At 40.7% G+C, this 22,433-nt stretch overlaps 1 protein-coding gene, 1 long non-coding RNA gene and 1 pseudogene across 2 annotated transcripts in view; 2 read left to right on the top strand and 1 right to left on the bottom strand.

The window, feature by feature from the left end:
• Positions 1 to 354: 354 nt before the first annotated feature.
• Positions 355 to 1,920, bottom strand: LOC147818420 (uncharacterized). The gene is made up of 3 exons (XR_015437976.1): positions 1,290 to 1,920; positions 882 to 1,184; positions 355 to 419 (listed from the first exon to the last, which is right to left on the bottom strand). It is a non-coding gene; the product is annotated as an uncharacterized LOC147818420 (long non-coding RNA).
• The window catches only part of sult4a1 (sulfotransferase family 4A, member 1), a 48,964-nt gene continuing 28,448 nt past the window's right edge, over positions 1,918 to 22,433 (top strand). Inside the window, exons 1-6 of the mRNA XM_023418733.2 lie at positions 1,918 to 2,461; positions 13,824 to 13,954; positions 14,105 to 14,185; positions 16,088 to 16,214; positions 16,306 to 16,400; positions 17,934 to 18,072. Of these exons, the coding sequence (XP_023274501.1) occupies positions 2,293 to 2,461; positions 13,824 to 13,954; positions 14,105 to 14,185; positions 16,088 to 16,214; positions 16,306 to 16,400; positions 17,934 to 18,072 (742 nt within the window). The 5' untranslated portion in view covers positions 1,918 to 2,292. The remainder of the gene's footprint in view (positions 2,462 to 13,823; positions 13,955 to 14,104; positions 14,186 to 16,087; positions 16,215 to 16,305; positions 16,401 to 17,933; positions 18,073 to 22,433) is intronic.
• LOC147818419 (uncharacterized) lies at positions 9,761 to 10,396 on the top strand (annotated as a pseudogene).

The following is a 22,433-nucleotide window of genomic DNA, read 5'->3' as shown; positions in this document are numbered from 1 at the left end:
GGGAGGGCCAGCTGCTGGTGATGCGTTCAGGTGCAGTCAGAACGATCACAACCCCGTTATGAGCGATCCAGTAGAGCGTAGGCCACAGTAATTTCAAACAGCACACTTATTTGACATACAGTCATAGTGCCATCACTATTTTATTTACTGCTCATTAGTCCAGACATGTTCACAGTATCTGAAGATCTATAACCATGACCTGCACTTTGCATGAATATGAAGGCAACATACATATGTTAGTGAGAGCGGGATTGGATGAATGCACGTCTATCACTTCCTTTTTCTATTAAAGAACCAATAAACAGCGAGGGGGATCGACTACATGCTGTTACATCATGACTCACTTAACCTCACCTGTTGCAGGTCTCTGTCTTCTGTGATGCTGACAGACCACCCTGATTCTCACTGCTGGGTGTCACCTGAGGACAGAGTTACACATTTGATCAGAAGTGATGATGAATCAAAGAAGAGACTATTTTACTGTAGAAGAAAAAGAAAAACGTGAATAAACTAACAATGGAAATATTACATTTTTACCTTGTTTGTTGACGTATAATAAAATGTAATGTTGATAACAAATGTGATACACCTTTAGGTCGTATTAAACTTGGTTTGTGCACCATATAAGAATATATGGGGACAGTGCATTAAAGTGTTGGGGATGAAAGGTTTTATACAGTGACACTGTGGCAGCTATAAGTATTTCCTGAAGAGGATGTGATGTCACACACTGATGTCTGCTGACCTTCATCTATTGACTGAGGCTGAGACATAGTGGGAATTAATTGGGACTTTCATCATCAGGTTCTATTCATAGTTGATCATATGCAGTAGTGACCATCCTGAATGTTAATGGTAATAATAATGGAATAATCTGTTACCTCCTTGTCAAAACTGATGTGGGACCCCAGATCAGAGACAGAACACGAAACACACCAGCAATACCATGCAAGGGAGTTTATTGGGGCGAAGGCAATGGTGATGGTGAATGTGGAGGTGGAGTGGGTCCCAGGAATCCTGGTGGCGAGTGAGAACAGACAGGAGTCTGGGGAACACTGGAAGCCAGACGCAGGGGAGTAACACACTCTTGAAAACCCGAGGGACAGCTGGAGACCAAAAGCAGATGGGTGGTGTGGTGACAGCGGAAGGTGGCAGGAACAGCAGCCCACGAATCAGGAATTCTTCTGGAGCACAGGAAAACAAATGTTACTACAGACAAAAATCACTGGGAAATATCACAATATAAACTTAGTCAGATAAACTAAACGGAGAGGCAGAGAGAGTTCTACCACTGCGAAGCATGGAAAATCTGACGTTGAATGGATGGATGACCAGGGTAGATATACTGCAGGTGATGAGTGATAGATTGCCGATGTGGTGGTAACCTTCTGTCCAGACCACGCCTCCGCTGAGTCACCTGATGTCAGGGGAAGCACACAACCACACACACACATACACGGGGAAGGAAAAGGAAAAGGAAAAACACTGGGAGACACAGCGAGACTGTGACATAACTTAAAAAGTAGAGAAAAAATTCAATTGTGGCAAAAGTCTTGATGTAAAACACTTAACTCATTAGACCTTAACCGACTCGTGAAGAACTGTCATTAGGAAATGTTTGGAAACTGTAAGAAACATAAATGGTATATTATTCAATAATAAAAAAATAAAACAACCCTACATATAACATATATTAGTAGTGGTACAGCAATCACAGTAATCATTGACTATTGATTATCTGTCTGAAGAGCAGCACAGAAACACTAACTGAGTTTACTGTGACTGTGACTCTATAGGATCAGTATATGATCATTGTTGGGGTGTTTATGATACTAACTGCTTTCATTAACTCCATATTAAATATATGGACACAACACACAATCACATCATGCTATTTAATAACATGCTATGGTTTATTTATAACATCAACATTACAGTAAATGATTCTATAGGATTTTATGAGGCCTATAATATCAGTATACTGATACTGTTTACCGGAGCCTATGGGGCTGTGCGTTCGTCGCCCCGGTAAGAGTGGTCCTGATGCTGGACCTCGTGTGCGCGCATTACATCACTTATCTCCCACGTGATTGGCTGTAGATCAACTCGCCCGCCCGCCGCACAGCATCCAGCGCGAGCCTCCTCCTCCTCATCATCCCGAAGCGAGAGGCAGCGGTGTTCAGATCAGTCTCATCACCATCATCATCCTCATCTATTTTATTCCTCTGGATCACACTGTTCGCTTGGTGCCTCGCGCTTTCCTTTCCTTTGCACTGGCGGCTCGTTTGGACGATGGCCGAAAGCGAGGCAGACACGCCGAGCACGCCGATCGAGTTTGAGAGCAAATACTTCGAGTTTGATGGAGTGCGGCTGCCGCCCTTCTGCAGAGGGAAGATGGAGGAGATCGCGAATTTCTCCCTCAGAAGTAGCGACATATGGATTGTCACCTACCCGAAGTCAGGTAAACAAGCCTCTGCGTCACCATCTGCGCAGTGCTCGCTGGGTCGTCAGATGTCTTCACTTGTATTTGCTCTCTGCTGCAGCGACGACTGCAGGTTTCCCCTGTGATTCTCAAAGTTTCTCATTTGACACAGAGCGACCCAATGTACAGCCCGTATCAGCTGTAGGCTCCATTTTACATGCCTTAGTCCCAGGCTTCATTAAAGTTACAAAGCAGGTGGTGTTTCATATTTAATAGCGCTGGGTGGGTCAGTTATCTAATATCTCTACAGGCCTTTCTCAAGGTTTACCAGCCTCTGTGTCATAATCACTACGAGACACAGTAAATAGATGACTGCGTGGCTGCAGTGAATCAGTCAGCCCACACGTCTCAGCATAGTGATGAGAGTTCATGTTTACATCCATCTCCGAATGTCTTTGCGCAGCGCTGCTGCAACCTGCTGCCGTGCGCGGTGCCCTGTTGTGCGCTGGGTGGGTCCGGTCATGTGACGGCTGTAGTGCACACACGGAGAGGGGCAGAGGGATGTTTGACTGTTGTCATGGGAATCATCTCTCATCTTCTGGTTCAGCATCTCAGCAGCAACACCTCTGTGATGGAAGACAGTCAATAGGCCTGTTCACAGTTAGCAAAGTCCATAACTGATGATGAGATTACCCAAGTTATCATCACTTAGACCATGTGGCTTAATACATGATACAGCTACAGATCAGTCTTACAGAAATTAATGCATTGCCTCTGGTTCCATTGGAAAACACACCTAACTGTTCTCTGACTAAAGCCTTAGAAAAACAGATGAACTGAGAAGTTGCAGCTGATCGTTGCTGTTTGTTGGTTTAAAGTTATGCTGGGACAAAAAAATAAAGAGGGTGAGTGGATACATGATGCAGTGTTGCTGCACCATACACACAGTGTTACATGATACTGTGAGAGAAAGCAGTCGAGTGCAGTAGTGTGTGTATGTGTAACAGACCAGTGTGTAACAGCACAGGTTCGTGCTGCATCCTGATCCACACGGGCCCTTTGTTAACTTTCCTCAGCCATCACTCATCCAGGGCTCGTCAGACACAGGTTGCAACATCCTTTGATGCTTTGCAAAGTCAGTGATATTTCCTGACAGTTTTGCAAAACCAAAGTTACAAATGATTCATAGCCTCCAGAGCAAGCTATGGTAGTGTTAGGGAAAGACTGGAAAATGACAGATATGTTGGGGGTTAGGCCCTCAGTTATAGCTGCACTGAAAAGTTTTTATCACTTACTAAAACAATAAACAATAAACAAACTAAACAATAGATCAAATGATTATGTGAAATGTGAGAGTTGTCAGACCGATGTCAGCTCACTGTTTTGATTTTGCAGTGTGCAGCAAACAGCAGACTCAGCAGCTGTGAACAGAGTGGAGCATTTAGCAGCTAAAGGAGCTGGTGGAGACAAAACACAGACCTAAAAGAGAGGGAATATTGCATTTCCATACATCAGGTGGACACAAACACAATTTCTAAATAGACAACTGTTTGCTCACACATTAATTCTAGCTTTATAAGGTGACAAAACAGCAACTGTTGGATTGTGAAGGGAAGAAATTCCAGTTTCCTGCATTAAAGTCCCACAACCAAAGACACCTCAGTTACACAAAGGTACTGAATATTGGCATAAGGGCCAAATGACAAAATGCAGAGCAGAACAGAGTGTTGTAGTGTTGAGTGATGCAGGGGAAATGCTATAAGAAAATGGCTAGTGTTGATGTAGGGGAGATAGCCATGTATCGTAGTGGAAAAACCCAGCAGTGCTGCGAGGCAGAATGATGAGCATATACGCAGATTCTTCATGGTGCTTAAAAGAACAATTTAAAAGTTTGACAGTGTACAGGTGACTGGCTGAAGGCCACCGTATAAGGTTGTGATGGGTGAAGACTTGAATGGGAGGGTGGAACTTATAGATAGCGGGATGCTTGTGACTTAGAAGGCATGCGCAAGGAGATAGTCTTCCAGACTGAAGTTTCACTAAGCTTAATTTCCAGGGAACAATGGTTTGATATCAAGGCTGTTTTCTCAGGCTCAGGATCATCTGTTAAGGTCATTAGGTACTGAACACATCAATCTGGGCATGGGCACCAAGAACACTCATAAGTCTGGTCCTGTTCAGACCTGCATTAATGTATCTTCAGTGATCCGGTCACAACTGGTCAGCTCTAATTACATCAGCTTACACCTGGATTTAAAATGCACTTGTGATTGGATCTCAGTTCCTCGTTCTATATGCAAATAAACACATACATCATTTCTGTTCGCAAAGGTAGACCAAATGCATTGTTGGACCATGACAGACTTAAGTGTGGCCCAGGACACATTCATGTTCACTCTGCTAAAAGAATGTGGTCACATGTGGTCCAGACCACCTCTGAATCGGATCTCAAATACGTCCTCAATGTGTCTTGGATGTATTCACAGCTGAACTTAGAGTGATCCACTGGTGATCAGATCATCTGAGATGGATGTTAATACCAGGTCTGAACAGGTCTGGACCATTCTGGACACGGCCTCTGTCAGAGCAAGATCTGGCCTCTCTTCTGTTTCTCTGTAGTTTTCCACACAACACATGAATGTTGTTGGGTAAAAACCTTGTAAAACCCAGTGATCTTCATGTTTGTCCTTTAAAGGACCTATGAGGATGGAGATGTGCCCTCTGCTGGACACCTTTCAGAGGACAAATAGAAAGACATGCATGTCCATGAAGCTGTAAACAAAGCTGGTTGACCTAATGCAACAAAATGAAAAACTCTGCTGCTTCTTCAAGCAACCTGCAGCCACACCCCCCTGGTCTGTGTTGTTGTATCTGTCTCTTCTGGTGCAGAGGAAAGAAAGCACATGGCAGGCCATGGGCCTAAGGTGCCGCAGAGCTATGATGCCATTGGCTCACATGTTTCTGTCTTGGCCAATGGGATTAGAAAGATTCTGTAAAATAGAGGAGGGGGTAGAATCCTGGGTTTTCCCTACAGTTTTTGATGGGGATGCATTTATGGCTGCTGTGACCTCAGCCACATGCTCTGTCATGTCTCCCTGCAGGTGGTGCACCTCTGCACTGCACAAAGGCACAAATAAATCACAGGGGGCACTAAAATCAGAAGCACTGATGCAGAGCAGGCAGCCTCTGCTCAGGCTGCGAGCTCTTCACTACCTCCTGAAACAAACAGAGGCATTTCACAAAATGAAAATCACACCTTTTAAGAAGCACTTTACTGTTTGTAATGCTCTTGAGGAGGAGAACCATGTGAGAACAAAAGTCTTCACCTTGATGATGTCATGTTATTTACTTATTTTTAGCAGGAAACAAACTCTGCACATGGAGTTTGAAAGATGTTGGTCTTTACCAGGCAGGGAGAGTCGAATAAAAGGTATTGAATTGCATCATGGGAAGTGTATGATCCATTACTTTTGGAGCTTGACCCCTATATAGAATACAAATCGAATATCTCAGTGTTTTATGAAAGTCCAATCCTAAATTGCTGAGGAGCCCATTTAGATATACAACAGTGGTGTGTTGCCTCACTGTTGGTATATTCATATTTTCATCATTTAAGAAATTTTAAATTGGCTTTTACTCTGTCTAAACTGCTGGTGGGATGATTGGATACCTTTAGAAACCCTCTCTCCTGACATCTCTGTGATGTCAGATTAGGGCTGTTTACGTCTGACTTTCTGTTTCTGAAACCAACAATCTGATGTTTACACTACCTCAAGCCATGTGATGCTGGGAAACACACTGGCTGCGTGGCGTGATGTAGTGATTAAGCAGCAGGGTCAACCCTGTAAACATGAATGTCTTTCAACTGAGTGATGAAGCTACACCATTGGTCAGTCCAATGTTGCTACTACATAGCTTTATCAACATCTAATAACTTGAATCCAGAAAAACTTTCATGATTTAAAATGAAAAATGATGTACGTATAGCTGTATGGCCCCTGAACTCTATGCCCATATGTGATTGTTTAACAGGTCTCTCCAAAACCATGGGTATTAATGTGCTTCCACCAGATGTTGAACCTGCTGCTGGGACTTGTTTACTATGTAAGGTTGTAATGTTGGTTGATAAGGTCTAGCTTATGATCAGTGAGAAAATCCAGCTCATGTCAAAGGTGTTTGATCGGGTTGAGGTCCAGGATCTGTTCTGGGAAAACCCTTTCCTCTTGGAGTTGGCTTTGCACACTGGTGTACTGTCATGTTGAAACAGGAAAGATACAAACAAACTGTTGAAAACACACTATGATCAGTCTTCATCGGAACTAAGGGGCTGAGGCCAACCCATTAAGAAACAGCCTCAGCCCCAGCACCATTATATCTCCTTCCCCGAACTCTACATTTGCTCTGTGCCTTCAGGCCTCAGCCTTCTCCTAGAATCTACCAAACCCAGACTCCGGCAGACTTCCATATAGTAAAGCTTTGTTTGTTTCTACAGACACAGTTCTAGGAGTCCAGTGGCAGTTACACCAGCTGATGCTTGGTATGGTGATCTTCAGCTTTTGGGTCGTCATGATGCTCCTGATGAACAGCTCTTGTCCTGAAGCAGTTTAGAATCATTCTGACCTATTGCTTTGCAGCCGAGCTGATGCTGCTCATTGCCTCAGCTGTTTCTGCACTTATATTTGACCAGGGCAAATCAAGCAGGGCAGATAGGTGATGAACTGACTTTGCCCTATGACACCGCCCTGTTGAAAATCAGAGTTCTTCAGTTTGACTGCTTTTTTTGAGATTGATGACTTTATTCTAATTTTTTGGCTGAGGAAACTAAGACCACTAACTGACCATTCACTAAACCCCCACCTCAAACTGTGATTGGCTAATTGCAACCATATCTGTCAAGCTTTGAATTTCTCCACAGGATGAAGCAGCGTGCATGTTGTTTTAGGTTGTTTATCTGCTCTACTGTAATCATTAGCAGGCCCAACTAGCTTACTTCCTACTGTAATAAACAAATGTTATTTCCAAAGCCAAGGAGCATATCATAAGTTTTCATTATATTACTTTAAAGTTCCTCCAGACATGTTTTAAACTCTATAAAAAATCCTCTGTTATAATTAATATTTTGTTTAAAATGGTTTTCACATAGAAAAACTGGGTTTGAAGCTCATCTACTCTTACTTCCTGATTGAGAGATCTGGATCGGTTCTTATGCCCAACCCACCACCTGCTTGCTCCAGGTTGACAAGTGAAAGAGCAGAGAGTATGAAAGTGGTTAGAGGAGGAAACATCAGAGAGACTCAGCCACCTGTTTGAGCCTCAGTCAGACCCAGACTCAGATGAGTAGTCTGTTGCGACCAGAATCAGAGACTAGCAGATGTATCAGAACAGTTAACATAGTTAGCATCTTTTATTTGTTTATGTAGTTTGTTAGCTTGTAACTGGCAGTGGCTTACACAGTGTTATGATTATTTCACTCATCATGTCTTGTATTATACATATGGACGTTAACAAGGTTAAAACACCAACACATCCACTGTGTATTTTCCCACAGTGTGAGGATGACTTCTCTATGCTGTCATCTCAACACTGAAATACAAAAGCAATATTTATGTTTCTTTATTTCCATGTCTTCACTGATCAGCAGCTGGTGAGGATTCTGAGTTTTTGCCTCACATGAGCAGCTTTACTGTTACAAATTATGTATTTGCCATCACATACATATTTAAGAGCTCTTTTACAAGGTTCTAGTTTAAAGGTTCTGTAAATTGCATTTTAAACAATAATACATTAGCAAACTATTATTTTCTATGTAAAGATAAAGTGGAATAATGGCGTCCTGGGCAGAGAACAAAGCCACACCCCCTCTGTGTGTGTTGTAATCTGAGTTTCTCAGTTCTTTGTTTTGGTAGTTGGTCTGGTAGCGTATGCATGTTTGTGCATGTAAAACCCTGCTGTTAAACTGTTGGTCCTCTCTGTGTTTATAAACACACAGGCTCTGCCCACAGGTGAGATGACACAGTGCAGCACCTAGCCTTCAGGTGAAAATTACCTTTAGAATTTGCTCCACTGAAGAAGAAACTACGTTTTCATCTTAAAAGGTCTCAGACAAAGAAAGAGATGAGACCCGAGCACAGCTTGACTACCGGCTCAAATCCTGGTCCGCCAGCGTACCATCAAAACATCCATAAAGTTTTTTAAAATCTTTACTGGCTCCGTCAGTGTCTTTCGTGCAGCTGGTCCCAGTGGATCAGTCCAAGGCTGATTTTCTTTCCCCGACCATGGAGCCAATACTGGTCTGACATTACTGAGAGGAGAACCCTATGACCTGCTAAAGAGTCCAGCTGGACTCAGAACTGGTTTTTCTTCTCCTCCATGTGTCAGTGATGGTTAATAATGTTACATGTCTGTTTTCATTAGTGACGACTACAGTAGACATGATAATGTTAGCTAAATTGCTTTTACCCTTATTTTAAATGTGTTCAGCAAATGTTGCTATCAGTAGCTGGCTAACTGACATTACTGTGGTGCATATCACAGCAATGCTAGTGTGGGCTAATGGTTGTGTCTTGATTGTTTTTTTTGGCTCTTGTGCTCACAGAGAAACTTTATTCAGTTGTGCCTCTGTGTTTAGTGAAACTTTAACTGAGCTTCATAACAGCTTGCTGACTGAGAGCATGAAGGGAAGGGAGAGGAGGGGAGCGAGGGTTGTGGCCAAATGGAGGCCAGAATTGTTGCTGACAAAGCATTTGTTTTGGTCTGAAACATTAAAAATGAGGCCAGAGTCTGTTTTTAACCAACTCATGTAGCTAACCTGAGCTTGATTATCTAAATAACTAGCTACAGCTGATAAAATCTACCAGCAACAGTTGTCATTTCAGACTAAATTTACAGAAATTAGCTGTTTATGTCTACATCTGAAATCAAAGACTCAAAACTTAAGAATCTAAAATAATATTGATGGTATATCTGCTCCATATATAACCTGTAAACTGGACTGACAACAATGGATGTGAGGTGGAGAATCTTCCAGTCTCTGCTCAGCTCTGGACCAGAAAGGGTGTCCAAATATACTGTAGATGCGTACAATTGGTTAAAGAAACTCCTGGATAGGTTTATAGGCTAGGTATAGGCTTACCCAATATTGCTTGGCCTCAATATTTTTGGGCTTTTATTTCAATTTTGAAGGCACAGCTGATGTTTTTTAATGTGTCTAACACAATTGAACCCTTTCATGTTTAAAAAATACCTCATCACTGGTACTAATGTGAAATAAGAGTTTCAGAACAAGGAAGCTTTTTCAGGAAATTTTCATTACATGATTTATTTGGCTTCACAGTCAGCATGTGGCCAGCCTCTGGCTACACACTTCCTTCTTTAAGCAGGAACAGACTTTTCCACTTCAGCCTTCTCAGCATTACATTGGCAAGTCATAATGGCTGGGTGACTGTCTGGAGGAAACGCAGCCCTAAGCAGAAGTCCACGGTTCATGGTTCAAACACATTTTCTCCACTCAATGACATACCCCCTGGGAAATTAGCTCTGATTATTGGCAGCTGTATCCGAAAAAAGTGAAGTTAGAGACACCTGTGAGTCAGATGTTTTCCTGGGGCCATAGCAGGTGATGGAGAATCGTATTTAAAACTGCGGGCTAAGGATAAACAGAGCTAAAATCAATAATGGTAAATCACGCTGGTGTTAATGATACCTGATTACAACAATCAGAGGTCACTAAAATTAATGTTGACAAACATAATGTGTAGTTTTCTCTGGGCTCCTGCCAAATTCAACCAGTGATGTCCCCATTCAACCACTGACTGTCCAGGTGACGTCTTGATGACATTGGCTTTGTAGATAATTTGCAGACTTTCTGGGGAAGTCTTGGTTTCATTAGGAGAGACGACATACATCCAAAGTTTGATGGAGCAGCTCTCACATCTCAGAAATCTGATTGAATTTATTACTACACCAGAACCATGAGAACCCAGAGTTGAGACGAGGAGTAGGGGCTGCAGTCTCACACACTTCTCTGTGCTTCCATTAGAAGAGTTCACCACCCAAAACCCCATAGTGACTGTGTCTACCCCTGACCAACCAAAAACTGGACTCTTAAACATTAGATCGTCTCAAGCTGTTTTACGAAGTAGGATATGAGGTTATCGAGGTAACTTCAGGTTACCTGGATTTTCAGTCTTACTACAGTGGTTCACTTGTTACCCGGCTAAATCACCATGGTAACTTAACTTAACTCCTAATCTTCTCTTGACTTGATCAGACTTGATCAGATCAAAACTTGTCAACAGTCAAACTACTGACCAATCAGATACCTGGAAAAACTGAGTCATCATTCCTACAGGATCCTGACGGGATCAAAACTTTACAAGTGATAAATAATAATGAGTAGTAGACATTTATATAAATCAGTGGAATTGTTTTGCTGTTCCAGACCTTGCATTTGTCCACTCTGGTTTTAAAACAGGAGAGTTTATCACACTAAATAAATATATAATAACTATCATAGTGTCATTTTAATTGAACAAATATTATTTAATCTGAGGGGATTCCTGACTGTATTGATGCTCTCACTCTTCTTCCATCACCGCAGCTCAGAATAACATGAGGAAACTAAACCTCTGATGTCTTTGATTAGAACAATGATGCACAGACTGCTGAATATTTCCCATGATTATAAATCTGTCAGACTGACTCATCAGACATCAACTACTTCACCCCTCTTTTCTGACATCAACTTTAACTGTTTTATCTGCTTCACATGTTCATAACAGTTTGTTCATCATTAGACTGAAGAGCAAAAATACTGAGTAAGAAACTTACAATATATCCTTAATATGACTTTAATAGTTATTAAAGTTGAACTTGCATTCACTGATTTATTTAACAAGCAAACAAAGGTTTCCAAGCTGATGAGGTACTCCAGGGTCAAAAGGCAGCAAGGCAGTCCAAAACAGGCAAGCATATCCAAATCTCAATCCAGCAAGAATCCACAATCCAGGAAACAGGCAAAAGGGTCAATATATAGGTAAGACAGGTGAGACGGGTGAGATGAGTAAGGCAGGTAAGAGGAGGAGGAATCAAGTCATGAAACATGTAGAAACTGAGGAGGTGCAACACAAGGCTGTAAATACACAGGGAGCTAATTAATTAATGAGACACAGGTGGAACAGAAAAACAGCGGGCAAAAAGCAAAGACAGGTATTAAAACTACAACATGGACAGTAATTTCAAAATAAAACAGGAAACATTAAACAGAATCCAGGCACAAAGTTTACAAGGAAGAGCATATCATGACAATATTGATTTATTTTGTCTCACAGAAACCTATCTGTGATGAACATGTTAGTCTAAATGAATCCTTTCTGACAATCACTTTAAATAAACCCTGAATCTGAACTCAGTCAAAAGCCTTGTTCTTGTTAGTGTTTCACATCCAACCTGGGAAACATTACAACCAATTCTATTTATTCTAGTGAAACACTTTTTGGTCCTTGACTCTATCTGGATTCTCAGTACAGATAAAGTCACTATAGTGGGTGATTTGAATATTCATGAATTAATATTAGTAATGTGTATAGTATCTTATTATTAGTCTCTTCTCTCAGAGTGTAAATAAACCCACACAGTGTTTTGAAACAAGGTTGAACATTTAATAGTCTTTCCATAGAGTCAGTGTTGTCAGATCCTTTTTTAATAACTTTTCAATTGCTATGCTTTGCTACATGTCTTCAATAGATGTCCATGTGATAGAGCTGTAGCTAATTGTAAGGAAATGATCCATCAACACTTCATTAAGTCTCAATATACCAGACTCCTAACTTTAGTCCCTTCTTGTTGATCATGCTGCAGACTCACTGTGAATGACACTCCACTCTATGACAGGAAAATTAAACAAAGAGGACTGATGGAAATTTGAAAATGAAAAGTTATCAAGATGATCAAGTTGTCTTTGAATATTTTAATAAGAGCTTTGCAAAGGATCAGTGTACAGCGTCAACAGAGTGTAATTGCAGACTGATATCGAACAAAGAGTGTACATTAACTTTATAGGAAGAGGACAGAAGGAGGCATGGTCAGGATGTGTGTGTGAACAATTCTGGGTGCCCTCAAAACTGTCTAACTGTCGAAAAGAAGCAGCTGCGTGTTCAAGGACAAGGACCCCTTAATTTGTACCAGACAGTACCAGATAAGGAGTGTGCATGTGAGGACAGATTCATGTCCAAGGATATACAAAGCCAGATTATACTAAGTGCAAAACCAGGTTATACAAAGTGCAGAATATGATTTTTCTATTACAGAGGTTAGTTACTTATAAAACTGTGATGACTTCATGAGCTCCTGTAATGATAAAATTCACCACTTCCTTGGCCAAACCTAACAGTATCTACACATCAACATATGGAGTGTAGCTGAATGATAAGCACATACTGCCCCACCTCCACCAGTACAGTTATATGATTAATTTCTTCCATCAGTCACCTACACACACGCACACACGCACGCACACACACACACACACACACACACACACTGATCGATTATACTGCTTTGTGTAGGTAGACCTATAATAATAATATGTATGATAATATACAGAATGTAACATGTATCATCCTGAGACAGAGACACAGAGGAAAACACCATCCACTTCTTTTCTCCTACTGGACCACTGTCTTCAGTAATGGAGGCAGAGCCTTCCCCTGTCAGGCTCCTCTACTGTATGTGTCAGGAGGCCACACCCCCTGAGAGCTGGCTCAGGCTCGATGTGCACCATCCTGTAGTTATGCAGCTAAGGCCTAGAGTGCTGGGGGGCTTCGCATTGTGCACTGAGCTCTTCTCCAATATATGACCAAACTCTTTCTGGTCAAAGCGCACCGTGGGTAATGCATTCACAAGGTTTAGACATGGAACATGATTGTGTGAAATAAAAAAGACTCCTGTTCTGCTGCATTGAAAGTGCATCACAAAATGAGTGACTGATTAATCTTTAACTAGTGGCTAATGTGTTGGCAAACAACAGCTTATTTACATCCAGCTTTTGCTGAGCTGAATCAAAACACAGGTTGAAAGACTCAGGAGAGTTGAGAGGGACTGCAGAGCTGAGTGATAATTCTCTGTATATAATATAATATTATTTTGTGTAGCTTTATGGTTTAAACTGACGTTTCTCCTCTCTATGATAGTGTAGTGAATAAACACTGATCTTTGGATTTTTGTAAAATAACAGAAAAGTGAATAACCTCATCATTGGTATTGTGATGAAAACTAACTGGTTATTTGTACAGTTACAGACTTCCTTTTAGTTTCACTCATAAAGAATTTTCCTCTCCTGTCTCCTCTTTCTTGTTTCCTCTCTTCTGTCTCCTCTCGTCCCGTCTTTCCGCTGTCCTTGTAGGTACCAGTCTACTCCAGGAGGTTGTGTATTTAGTGAGCCAGGGAGCAGACCCAGATGAAATTGGCCTTATGAATATCGATGAGCAACTGCCTGTCTTAGAGTATCCCCAACCCGGCCTGGACATCATACAGGTACAGTACTGGAGCTGAGATCAGGCTACAGTTCATTTAGCAGACTCAATCATTATAGGACTGCAGGAGGACTGAGCTGGTGGGGGCTAACTCAGCAGCACTGATAAGAGAACGGCAGAAATACAGATTAAAGAATCTTTTTTTCCACAGGAGCTCACATCCCCTCGACTGATCAAAAGCCATCTTCCCTACCGGTTCCTACCAACAGCCATGCACAATGGAGAGGCCAAGGTTTGAAGTTTTCATTGAATTAAGATGCTAATGTAAAAGTTTTATTCTGAGGGGGGTGTGACATATTCACAAACTGTGCCCTGAATTTGATAAAATTTAATTTTGTAATATTAGTTTAGACAGAAGAGTGAAGTCACATACACAAAACTGGAATCAGCTGTTTCATTTTATTATTTGGTTTTCATCAATCAAAAAACCGAAACATTGAGGGATAAAATTAATGAATCAATTATTAATGAATCATTGAATAATATAACCTATACATAAATGTCAGTATATATACACTGCTCAAAAAAATTAAGGGAATACTTAATCATCACAGTATAACACCAAGTCAGTTAAACTTCAGGGATATCAATCTGTCCATTTATGAAGCACAAATGAATAAATTTCCCCTGCTTTGGTGCAAATGAAAGTGACAACAGGTGCAATGGAGAGACAAAAGCAAGACAAACCCCAAAAAGGGAAAAAGGTCCACTACTCACTTCACAGATGAGAGCAGCTTCACAGTGAGCACATGTGACAGGTGTGAAAAAGTCTGGAGACGACGTGGTGAACGTTATGCTGCCTGTAATGTCATCCAGCATGGGTCAGTTATGGTCTGGGGAGGCAAGCGATGGATCCAACGCTGCCAATTACCACCACAGACTGTCCAGAAGCTCACTGATGCCCTGACCCAGGTCTGGGAGGAGATCTCCCAGGACACGATCCGCAACCCATCAGGAGCCCACACGTTGTCAGGAGCGCATATAGGCATGCGGGAGCATATATATATATATATATATATATATATATATATACTGACATGTCCTGACAACTGACATTAACCCGTGACTGGTATTTACAGAAGATTTGTGAGAACAATTATAACTTGAAATTTCTTGCTATTGCTTTGCTGAAACATTGTTTCTGTCACCATTTGCTATGACAGCTTACTCAACTTTCTAATGTGCCACGTTTCTGGAATTGTTGATTAACTAAAATCTAATGACATATATGTCATATATTACATTTATATATCTGGTTCAAACAGCTCTCACATCTGTACAGTCTAACATAGTTGCCTAGTAGCCTCTAATATGCAGCAGTGTTTACATGACATCAAGAGTCACTCATAGGCAAAGCTAATATATGTACATATATTGAATTTCCATATATGAAATAAATTGTAAAATAAAAACATATGTAAAAAAAAATAAAAAAAATCTATTAGAAATTGGAACAGTTTCATACATTTACATATATGTCCAGCCCATACAAATATGTATGTTTATATATGTATGCTTACATAGGAAGCATATATACATATCAGTCCCAAAGCCTGTCAGTATATGTTGATATTACACTGTTGCTCATAAAGTTGGAATAAAATATTTTTTACCTCTTTCCATGAAATGATTGTGACAATGTGATTTATTTCATTTCACCTGGTTAATTGGGACACATAATGTAATCATTGCGACTGGTCAAAAGTGATTGATGCATTTAAATAGGAATAAACAGAGGATTGTGTCTGAAAACAAAATGATTCCAACTTTATGGGCAACAGTGTATATACAACAAAAAGTCTGAAACCACTTTGCCAGAATGAACTTGCATATATAAATTAAATATATATTATTAAAAAATATGGTCACGACATGTTATACCGTATAAAGATTCCTCATATAGATATTTTGTGCATATGTATGTACATATGCAAATGATGTGGGTATTTCAAATGTGTTATGGACATACAGTATATCTTCATATCCAGAGGATGTATATATGTGATAATAATATAACCCCTTATAGTGACATCACTCTTGATATTGTGACATATACCTATGTCATGTATTACATTTCTGTACACAGCACTGGCATTCTGTATCTGACCATAGTAAGTACTGTGGTTTCTTCCAGGTGATCTACATGGCTCGGAACCCCAAGGACCTGGTGGTGTCTTACTACCAGTTCCACCGCTCTCTCAGGACCATGAGCTACCGGGGAACCTTCCAGGAGTTCTCTCGGCGCTTCATGAATGACAAGTGTAAGTCTGGTCCAGTGACCGACTCCCGTCCTGTTGTGTCTCTGTGCACAGACTACTGTACGTTCATCCAGCATCTCTCTCTCTCTCACAGTGGGATATGGTTCCTGGTTTGAACATGTGCAGGAATTCTGGGAGCATCGTATGGACTTTAATGTCCTCTTCTTGAAATATGAAGACATGTACAAGGTAAATTTACCAGTGTCTCCTTTTTCAGCCTCTGTCTGCAAACTCTTATTCATCCCAGCAGTCTGTGCAGATATGACTGTTTGGTGTAATTTAGATAAGAAAAGGGAGTCAGGTTAGTGGAGCTGCTGCACTGATACTGATACTGATACTGATACTGATACTGATACTGATGTACTGTGCTGCTGTGTTACATTTTAACCTCTATCCACACTGAATGGACTTTAATATACCTTTTGCTCCTGTCATAATTACTACGACCACTAGATGTCGCCTAACAACAATATGTAACTATGGGTTGTAATAAGCTGCTGCACAAATGACCTGTGAGCTCATTTTTCACAGGAGGACAGTCTCCATTTTATAGATGACTGGGGTATGAATAAAAACTGTAATTACCATAACTGAAGCTTGCAGATGATGAATCACCTGATCTGATAATAATTTCAAATTGTCATTAACTTGTTAAGATACAGGAAAATCTCCCTGCTTATTAAGAGGTGTAAGTATATATAGAAATGGGCATGTTAATTTAGCGGTGGTCATACATTATACATTAAAAAACACTCAAATTAAATAGAATGACACAATGGATCTGAATCAAACTTGTGGCCCAACATATGCCTGGGTCCTCGGCCCTAGTCTAGTCCATCCACTACCACATGAGGGTGAAATCCGGCCGTTATCCTCCAGTACTGACTGACAGCTGGACGATTTCCAGAATTGGTCCAGATGTGGACGTATCATCTTAGAGTCAGTCTGTATATGGGCCAGAAGAGAACAGGCATGTGGCCCAAGTATGGGCCGAATTAATTTCGTTATCTGCACAAATCAATTATGTTTATATTAGCAATGTAAATTTTGACTGTGTGGAATGAGTCACACACCCACAGAGAAATATAATCTGGCTGCAGTTTGCCACAGTTGTTGGTTTTTTTTTAATCACACTCAGCCTCAACTTTGGATGATTAGCCAATATCATCATCCCAATACGCTAAACAAAGATAGTGGGCATGGTAAATAGTGTACTTACTAAGCATATCCATGTTGGCATTGTTTTGTGATTATGTTTTTATGTTTTTTTATTATTTATGATTTTTTTCTTCTTTTATTCTTCTTCATTTTGACAGACTGTACTGGAGAGAGAGTTTACCATCATTTGTGTAACACCTTTGGGTCCCTATCTCTTGCCTGGCCTATTTTGAACACACAGACACACACACCCTTATGCAATATAAACATATGTGCATGTAACCCAGGGCTGTAAAATGATAGCCACTATGTGCAACTGTTCCTACATGACATATAGTCCATACAGAGCTGTACATTTTGTCCTGTCTTTTACCTTTATACCACACAGATTGTTTAAGAACAGGGAACTGTATGTTCTCTACAGCTGTGGGTGTATGCTGTTTGAGGAAACACAATCACTGACTCAGTGTTATTCAAAGGCACAAAAGGAAGGCACATTTCTGTCTCTGTTGTTATGATTATTGCTTTCATAGATTTTCCATTGTCATAAATCCTCCTCTCCAGGATCTAGGGACGTTGGTGGAGCAGTTGGCCCGATTCCTGGGTGTGTCATGTGACAAGGCTCAGCTGGAGGGCATGGTGGAGAGCTGTAACCAGCTCATCGAGCAGTGCTGCAACTCGGAGGCGCTGTCCATTTGCAGGGGTGAGTGGGAAAGGAAATAGACGAGGACAAATATGACGCTGCTCTGTTCATAACTAACTAGGCAGAGTTTAGAGTTTCTGGGTGAAAGGGCTTTTACTGTAGCTGCACTGACACTGTGGAGTAGCTTACTATCTCCAAAACATCAGATCCACCTAATGTGTCTTCATGTGTCTCACCTTCACTGCATCTGTTGGTTTTTTCTTTTGATTTTACAGCTAGTGTCCCATGACCTAGCCTGAATTTTGCCCCAGTTATTTCCTAAAACATGGGTAATCATTACAATGGCTTTTAAGCATTTAAAATTGAATCAGTTTCATAATTCTTTTTCAGCAAAACACTAAATAAGTCAGGGTGCATTATAGAAAAGTGAAATCATCTTGACTTTTTAAGTCAGATTAAAGGTCTATTCCACGGATTTGATAATGTTTTTCCACAAAACTGAGAAAACTGAAAATGGAACCAACTCTGGTCAGGGAATCCTGACTTCTAGAGTCAACCTCCATAAATATATGTTCATGATGTGTTCATCTATCCAATGTGAATGCTACTTATAACCTTATTTCATTAAACAAGAACTCCACTAAAACCTGGTGCCCACATTACCCACAATGCAGCTTGTCTGCAGACAGTTTGGTTTTGTGTGTAATGTTGGTGGAGATGAGGAGTGGAGCTCTGTGGTGTTCTTATCTTTTACTCCAGTAAAAGTAGAAATAGTCTAAAATACTTGATCACAGGTAAAAGCTATGAATTCAAAATGTTACTAAAGTAAAAAATACTCAATATGCAGAATGACTCCTCTCAGTAAATTATATTATTGTACATGGTTATGGAAGAATGTGTGTAAATAGCTTATTTTTCATTTATTTTAACAATTTTACAGAACAGGACATAAAACACCAAGAAACAAAGTTCGATTTTCTGTCCACCACCTCGAAAAATATCATTGCATGGAGGGAAACATAACACTAACAATGGTGTCTCCCTAAAAGAGGTCAGTGGTTGACCATGAATGGATCATCATGGTGAAAGTGAAAGTTCTTGTATCCTTTTCTTGAACCATATATCATTATGTAAACTATGTGTTCATTTCCAACAACCATCCTTCAGTGAGGAGAGGGGAATCACAAGTCTATGTCACTGCGTTTCCTGATCACACACAGAGCACATTACATAAATGTAATTTGAGAATGAGTCGATTAATTTTTGATTAACTTTTTAATTAGTTCACATTTCCCTCATGAGTAGTCTCTTCATTTAAGAGTCACAGAGGACATCATAAAACTATTTCAGGTGAGTTGCTTCATGACAAGCAAACTGAAATATTTGGTGAAGTGGCCGAAAAAAAAAAAAAAAAGCCACTGTCAAGTATAAAGTTGAAGACTTGCATAAAATAAAATGTTTTCAGTTTGTGTGCATTTTACAAACAGAAAAGACACAAACATTCCTTTGTCAAACAAACAAGAAGCAAGAAACAGTACAAGGAAAACATGCAGCTTTAGGACAGAGACTTCCATCAGCAACATGTACAATTCCTGGTAGAAGAGTGGACGAAAACATCAGCGGGATAAACAACACACACACTCATTAGAGAGACAGAACGATGCACCCAGCAGAGGAGAGAGTATGAATGTAATGAACTTATTCCTCTTTTAGAGCTATTTGATCAGACCTGATTCATATCAGTGATCTAATGATATGGAACGAGCCATCGGACCTTCTCTTGCAAAGTTGTTTAAAGACCAGGGAGGCAGATAAAAAACCATCTTAACAGATTTAAGTCAGGACTCTTATTAGACCAACGAACAAGAGCCGATAGATGACCAGCAAAACTACAGCCTGAAAACTGTCATGCAAGTTCACCTCTGGGTGTAGGCAGTCCTGCAGTTTCCAAGATTCTGGAACTTTCTCAAACACCGGACAATGGAGGTGATTTCCCTTTGGTGATTACAGCATTGAAAAATTATATTGTGTAAAAAAAAAACAAAACAAAAACAGCAACTTCCAAAACTGTCATCTTCAATCCACAGAACACAGTAGTTTAAGTCTACTGAAGAAGTCCTGGTTATCACAATAGTCCAGGTGACAAAGTGATGTGGCACCAGATAGTGCTGTGAAGACAGTCTTTCTGTGGGGCTCTAAAACATGTCACCTGTCAATGTCTTACCTTTGATTATGAACCAGCCAAGATAATGCACACAGGTGGGTATTAGGGGTAGAGGAAGGGATCCGGGGCTGGAGAGCCGTGGGTCAGGTGAGTGGAGCGAGGTGACTGAGCTCACACACACAAACAAAGGTGTAAGTTTGTGGACCTGAAAGCTGGGGCTGGTGGTGCCGTGTATTAGGGAGCAGGCTGGAGATGTCGTCGAGGGAGCAGGAGGATCAGAACCAGGTGAGCAGACAGCGGGGCAGACAAACCAGGAAGGAGCAGGCAGGTGGGTAATCAAAGCCAGACGAAGGATCAGGAAGGCACTCAAATTGCGACGTCAGAGCTGGAGAAAACAGCCACAGGGACAGGCAGACGGGGACCAGGAAGCGCACAGGCAGAACTCGTGGTCGGGGACAGAATATTGAGGCGTTTACCGGGGCAGAGATGAGGCGGGATGGTCAGGGACGAGCAGAGTTGATAACGGGACGTCAGTCCGGAAGATGAACGCTAGAAGGTCTTGCATGGATACTAAGAACAATCTGGCAAAGAATGAGTGAACTGGGAATGCATATATACTGGCTTGATTGGAGATGGAGTGCAACGAGGGGCAACAGGTGAGGACAGTGAGGCTGATGGGGAGGTGTGGCAGAGTGGAGAGTGAGACAGGCAGGGTGAGTGGAAAAACACTGAGAAGCAGAGCAGGCTGTGACAGGAGTGGCACACAGAGCACCTGATGCCCCTGCTTTGCTCTGGGTTTCGCCCCTCATGCTTCGTACATCTGACAGGCTAATTACATTTTTTAGTTATTTCCTAATTGTTCTGATGATCACAGAGAGGCCATATGTAGCAGTAAGCTTTAAGTGGTCACACACCATATTATAAGATGAGATTTAATTGTCCTTTATGACATCATCCGCAATCAAACCCAGGACTCACATGGTATATACTCTACCTAATAAGCTACCAGGGCACCTTTATTATTATTATTATTTTTATTATTTATTTCATCATATGACTGGCACATATGCTTGTCATGAATTTGCATCTATGTTGTACAGAGATGGATGTACAGTCATACAGGGATATGTCTGAATGAGCCACATGCTGTGCAGCTGCTGGTCAGCTGCAGAGAGAAGCTGCTGTTGAATCTTTACATGTCGTTTTTCAATGCTATAAACACCACAAACGAAATTGTATTCAGGTGGAGGGAAAAATCTCACAAACTAAAAACCTTTCTTTTGTAACTTGGTTGAGCAACTCTCAAATAGACTTAAAAAAGTCAAGCAGGAACACGTTATTTTACAGATCTTCAATTCCTGAATTCCTGAAGGAAGTTTGCTGGAAAGAATTTAACACTAAAACTAAGACAGTGTTAACATGTTGCCTGTTAACTGCTGTTTATATATTCTATATTCTATCAAATTACACAGTTCTTTCTAAGAAACAAATATTAACTAATGAACCCATAAATTAAAACATTACTGAATGGTTACCATACTGTGTTGTACATGGTTCTTATCCTGCTAAAGGCTGTAGGGATCAGTGACTTTATGTGGAGTTATCTTTTTTGACTGAGCCCAACAGTGTGTGTCCACTGCATGGAAACTCACCTGCTCTCTCATACCACATATACTATAACAGGATTATAATGGGGTCAGGGTTAGAGCGACAGGAACAGAGAGAGGAGACGTTTTTCCCTGAAAGGTGAGGGAGTGTCATGACTACATTAGGATCTGAGAGTAGCAGTGATTAGTTTTTACTTATGAATGGAATCATAGTGAAAACTAGAAAATTCCAGGGAGATTTTGAGTGCCACGGGGGCTACTGCCGGGATGAGTACATGATTTATTTCCAGTGTTCAAAAGTCACCCTAATCATACTCTGGTTTTGAGAAATGTCTTGATATAAAAGACTCTGATATAAAACAATGTCACATCCCTCCATCATGTATTATGTGGGAAATATCTCATATTTTGTGTTGTTTTTTTTAATAAAACAAGAGGCGACATGTCTTCAAACTGGCATTTAAAGGGTTAAAATCCCGAAAACTAATAAACATTTGATAGGTTTGAGCAGAACTGAAGTGGTTTAAGAGATTTATGCAAAAAAAGCAGAAAAAAATATTGATATATGATGATTTTATAGCATTTTCTTTGTGTGTCCTTTTTTGGACGCGAGGAACCCCAGAGGGTACAAAATGTGTTACCAGTGTATA

The sequence above is a fragment of the Seriola lalandi genome, unplaced genomic scaffold, assembly GCF_002814215.2.
Source record: "Seriola lalandi dorsalis isolate HSWRI2012SDOR001 ecotype SW California unplaced genomic scaffold, Sedor1 jcf7180002054584, whole genome shotgun sequence".
NCBI classification, from domain to species: domain Eukaryota; kingdom Metazoa; phylum Chordata; class Actinopteri; order Carangiformes; family Carangidae; genus Seriola; species Seriola lalandi.
This window is presented reverse-complemented; position numbering and strand designations above follow the sequence as displayed.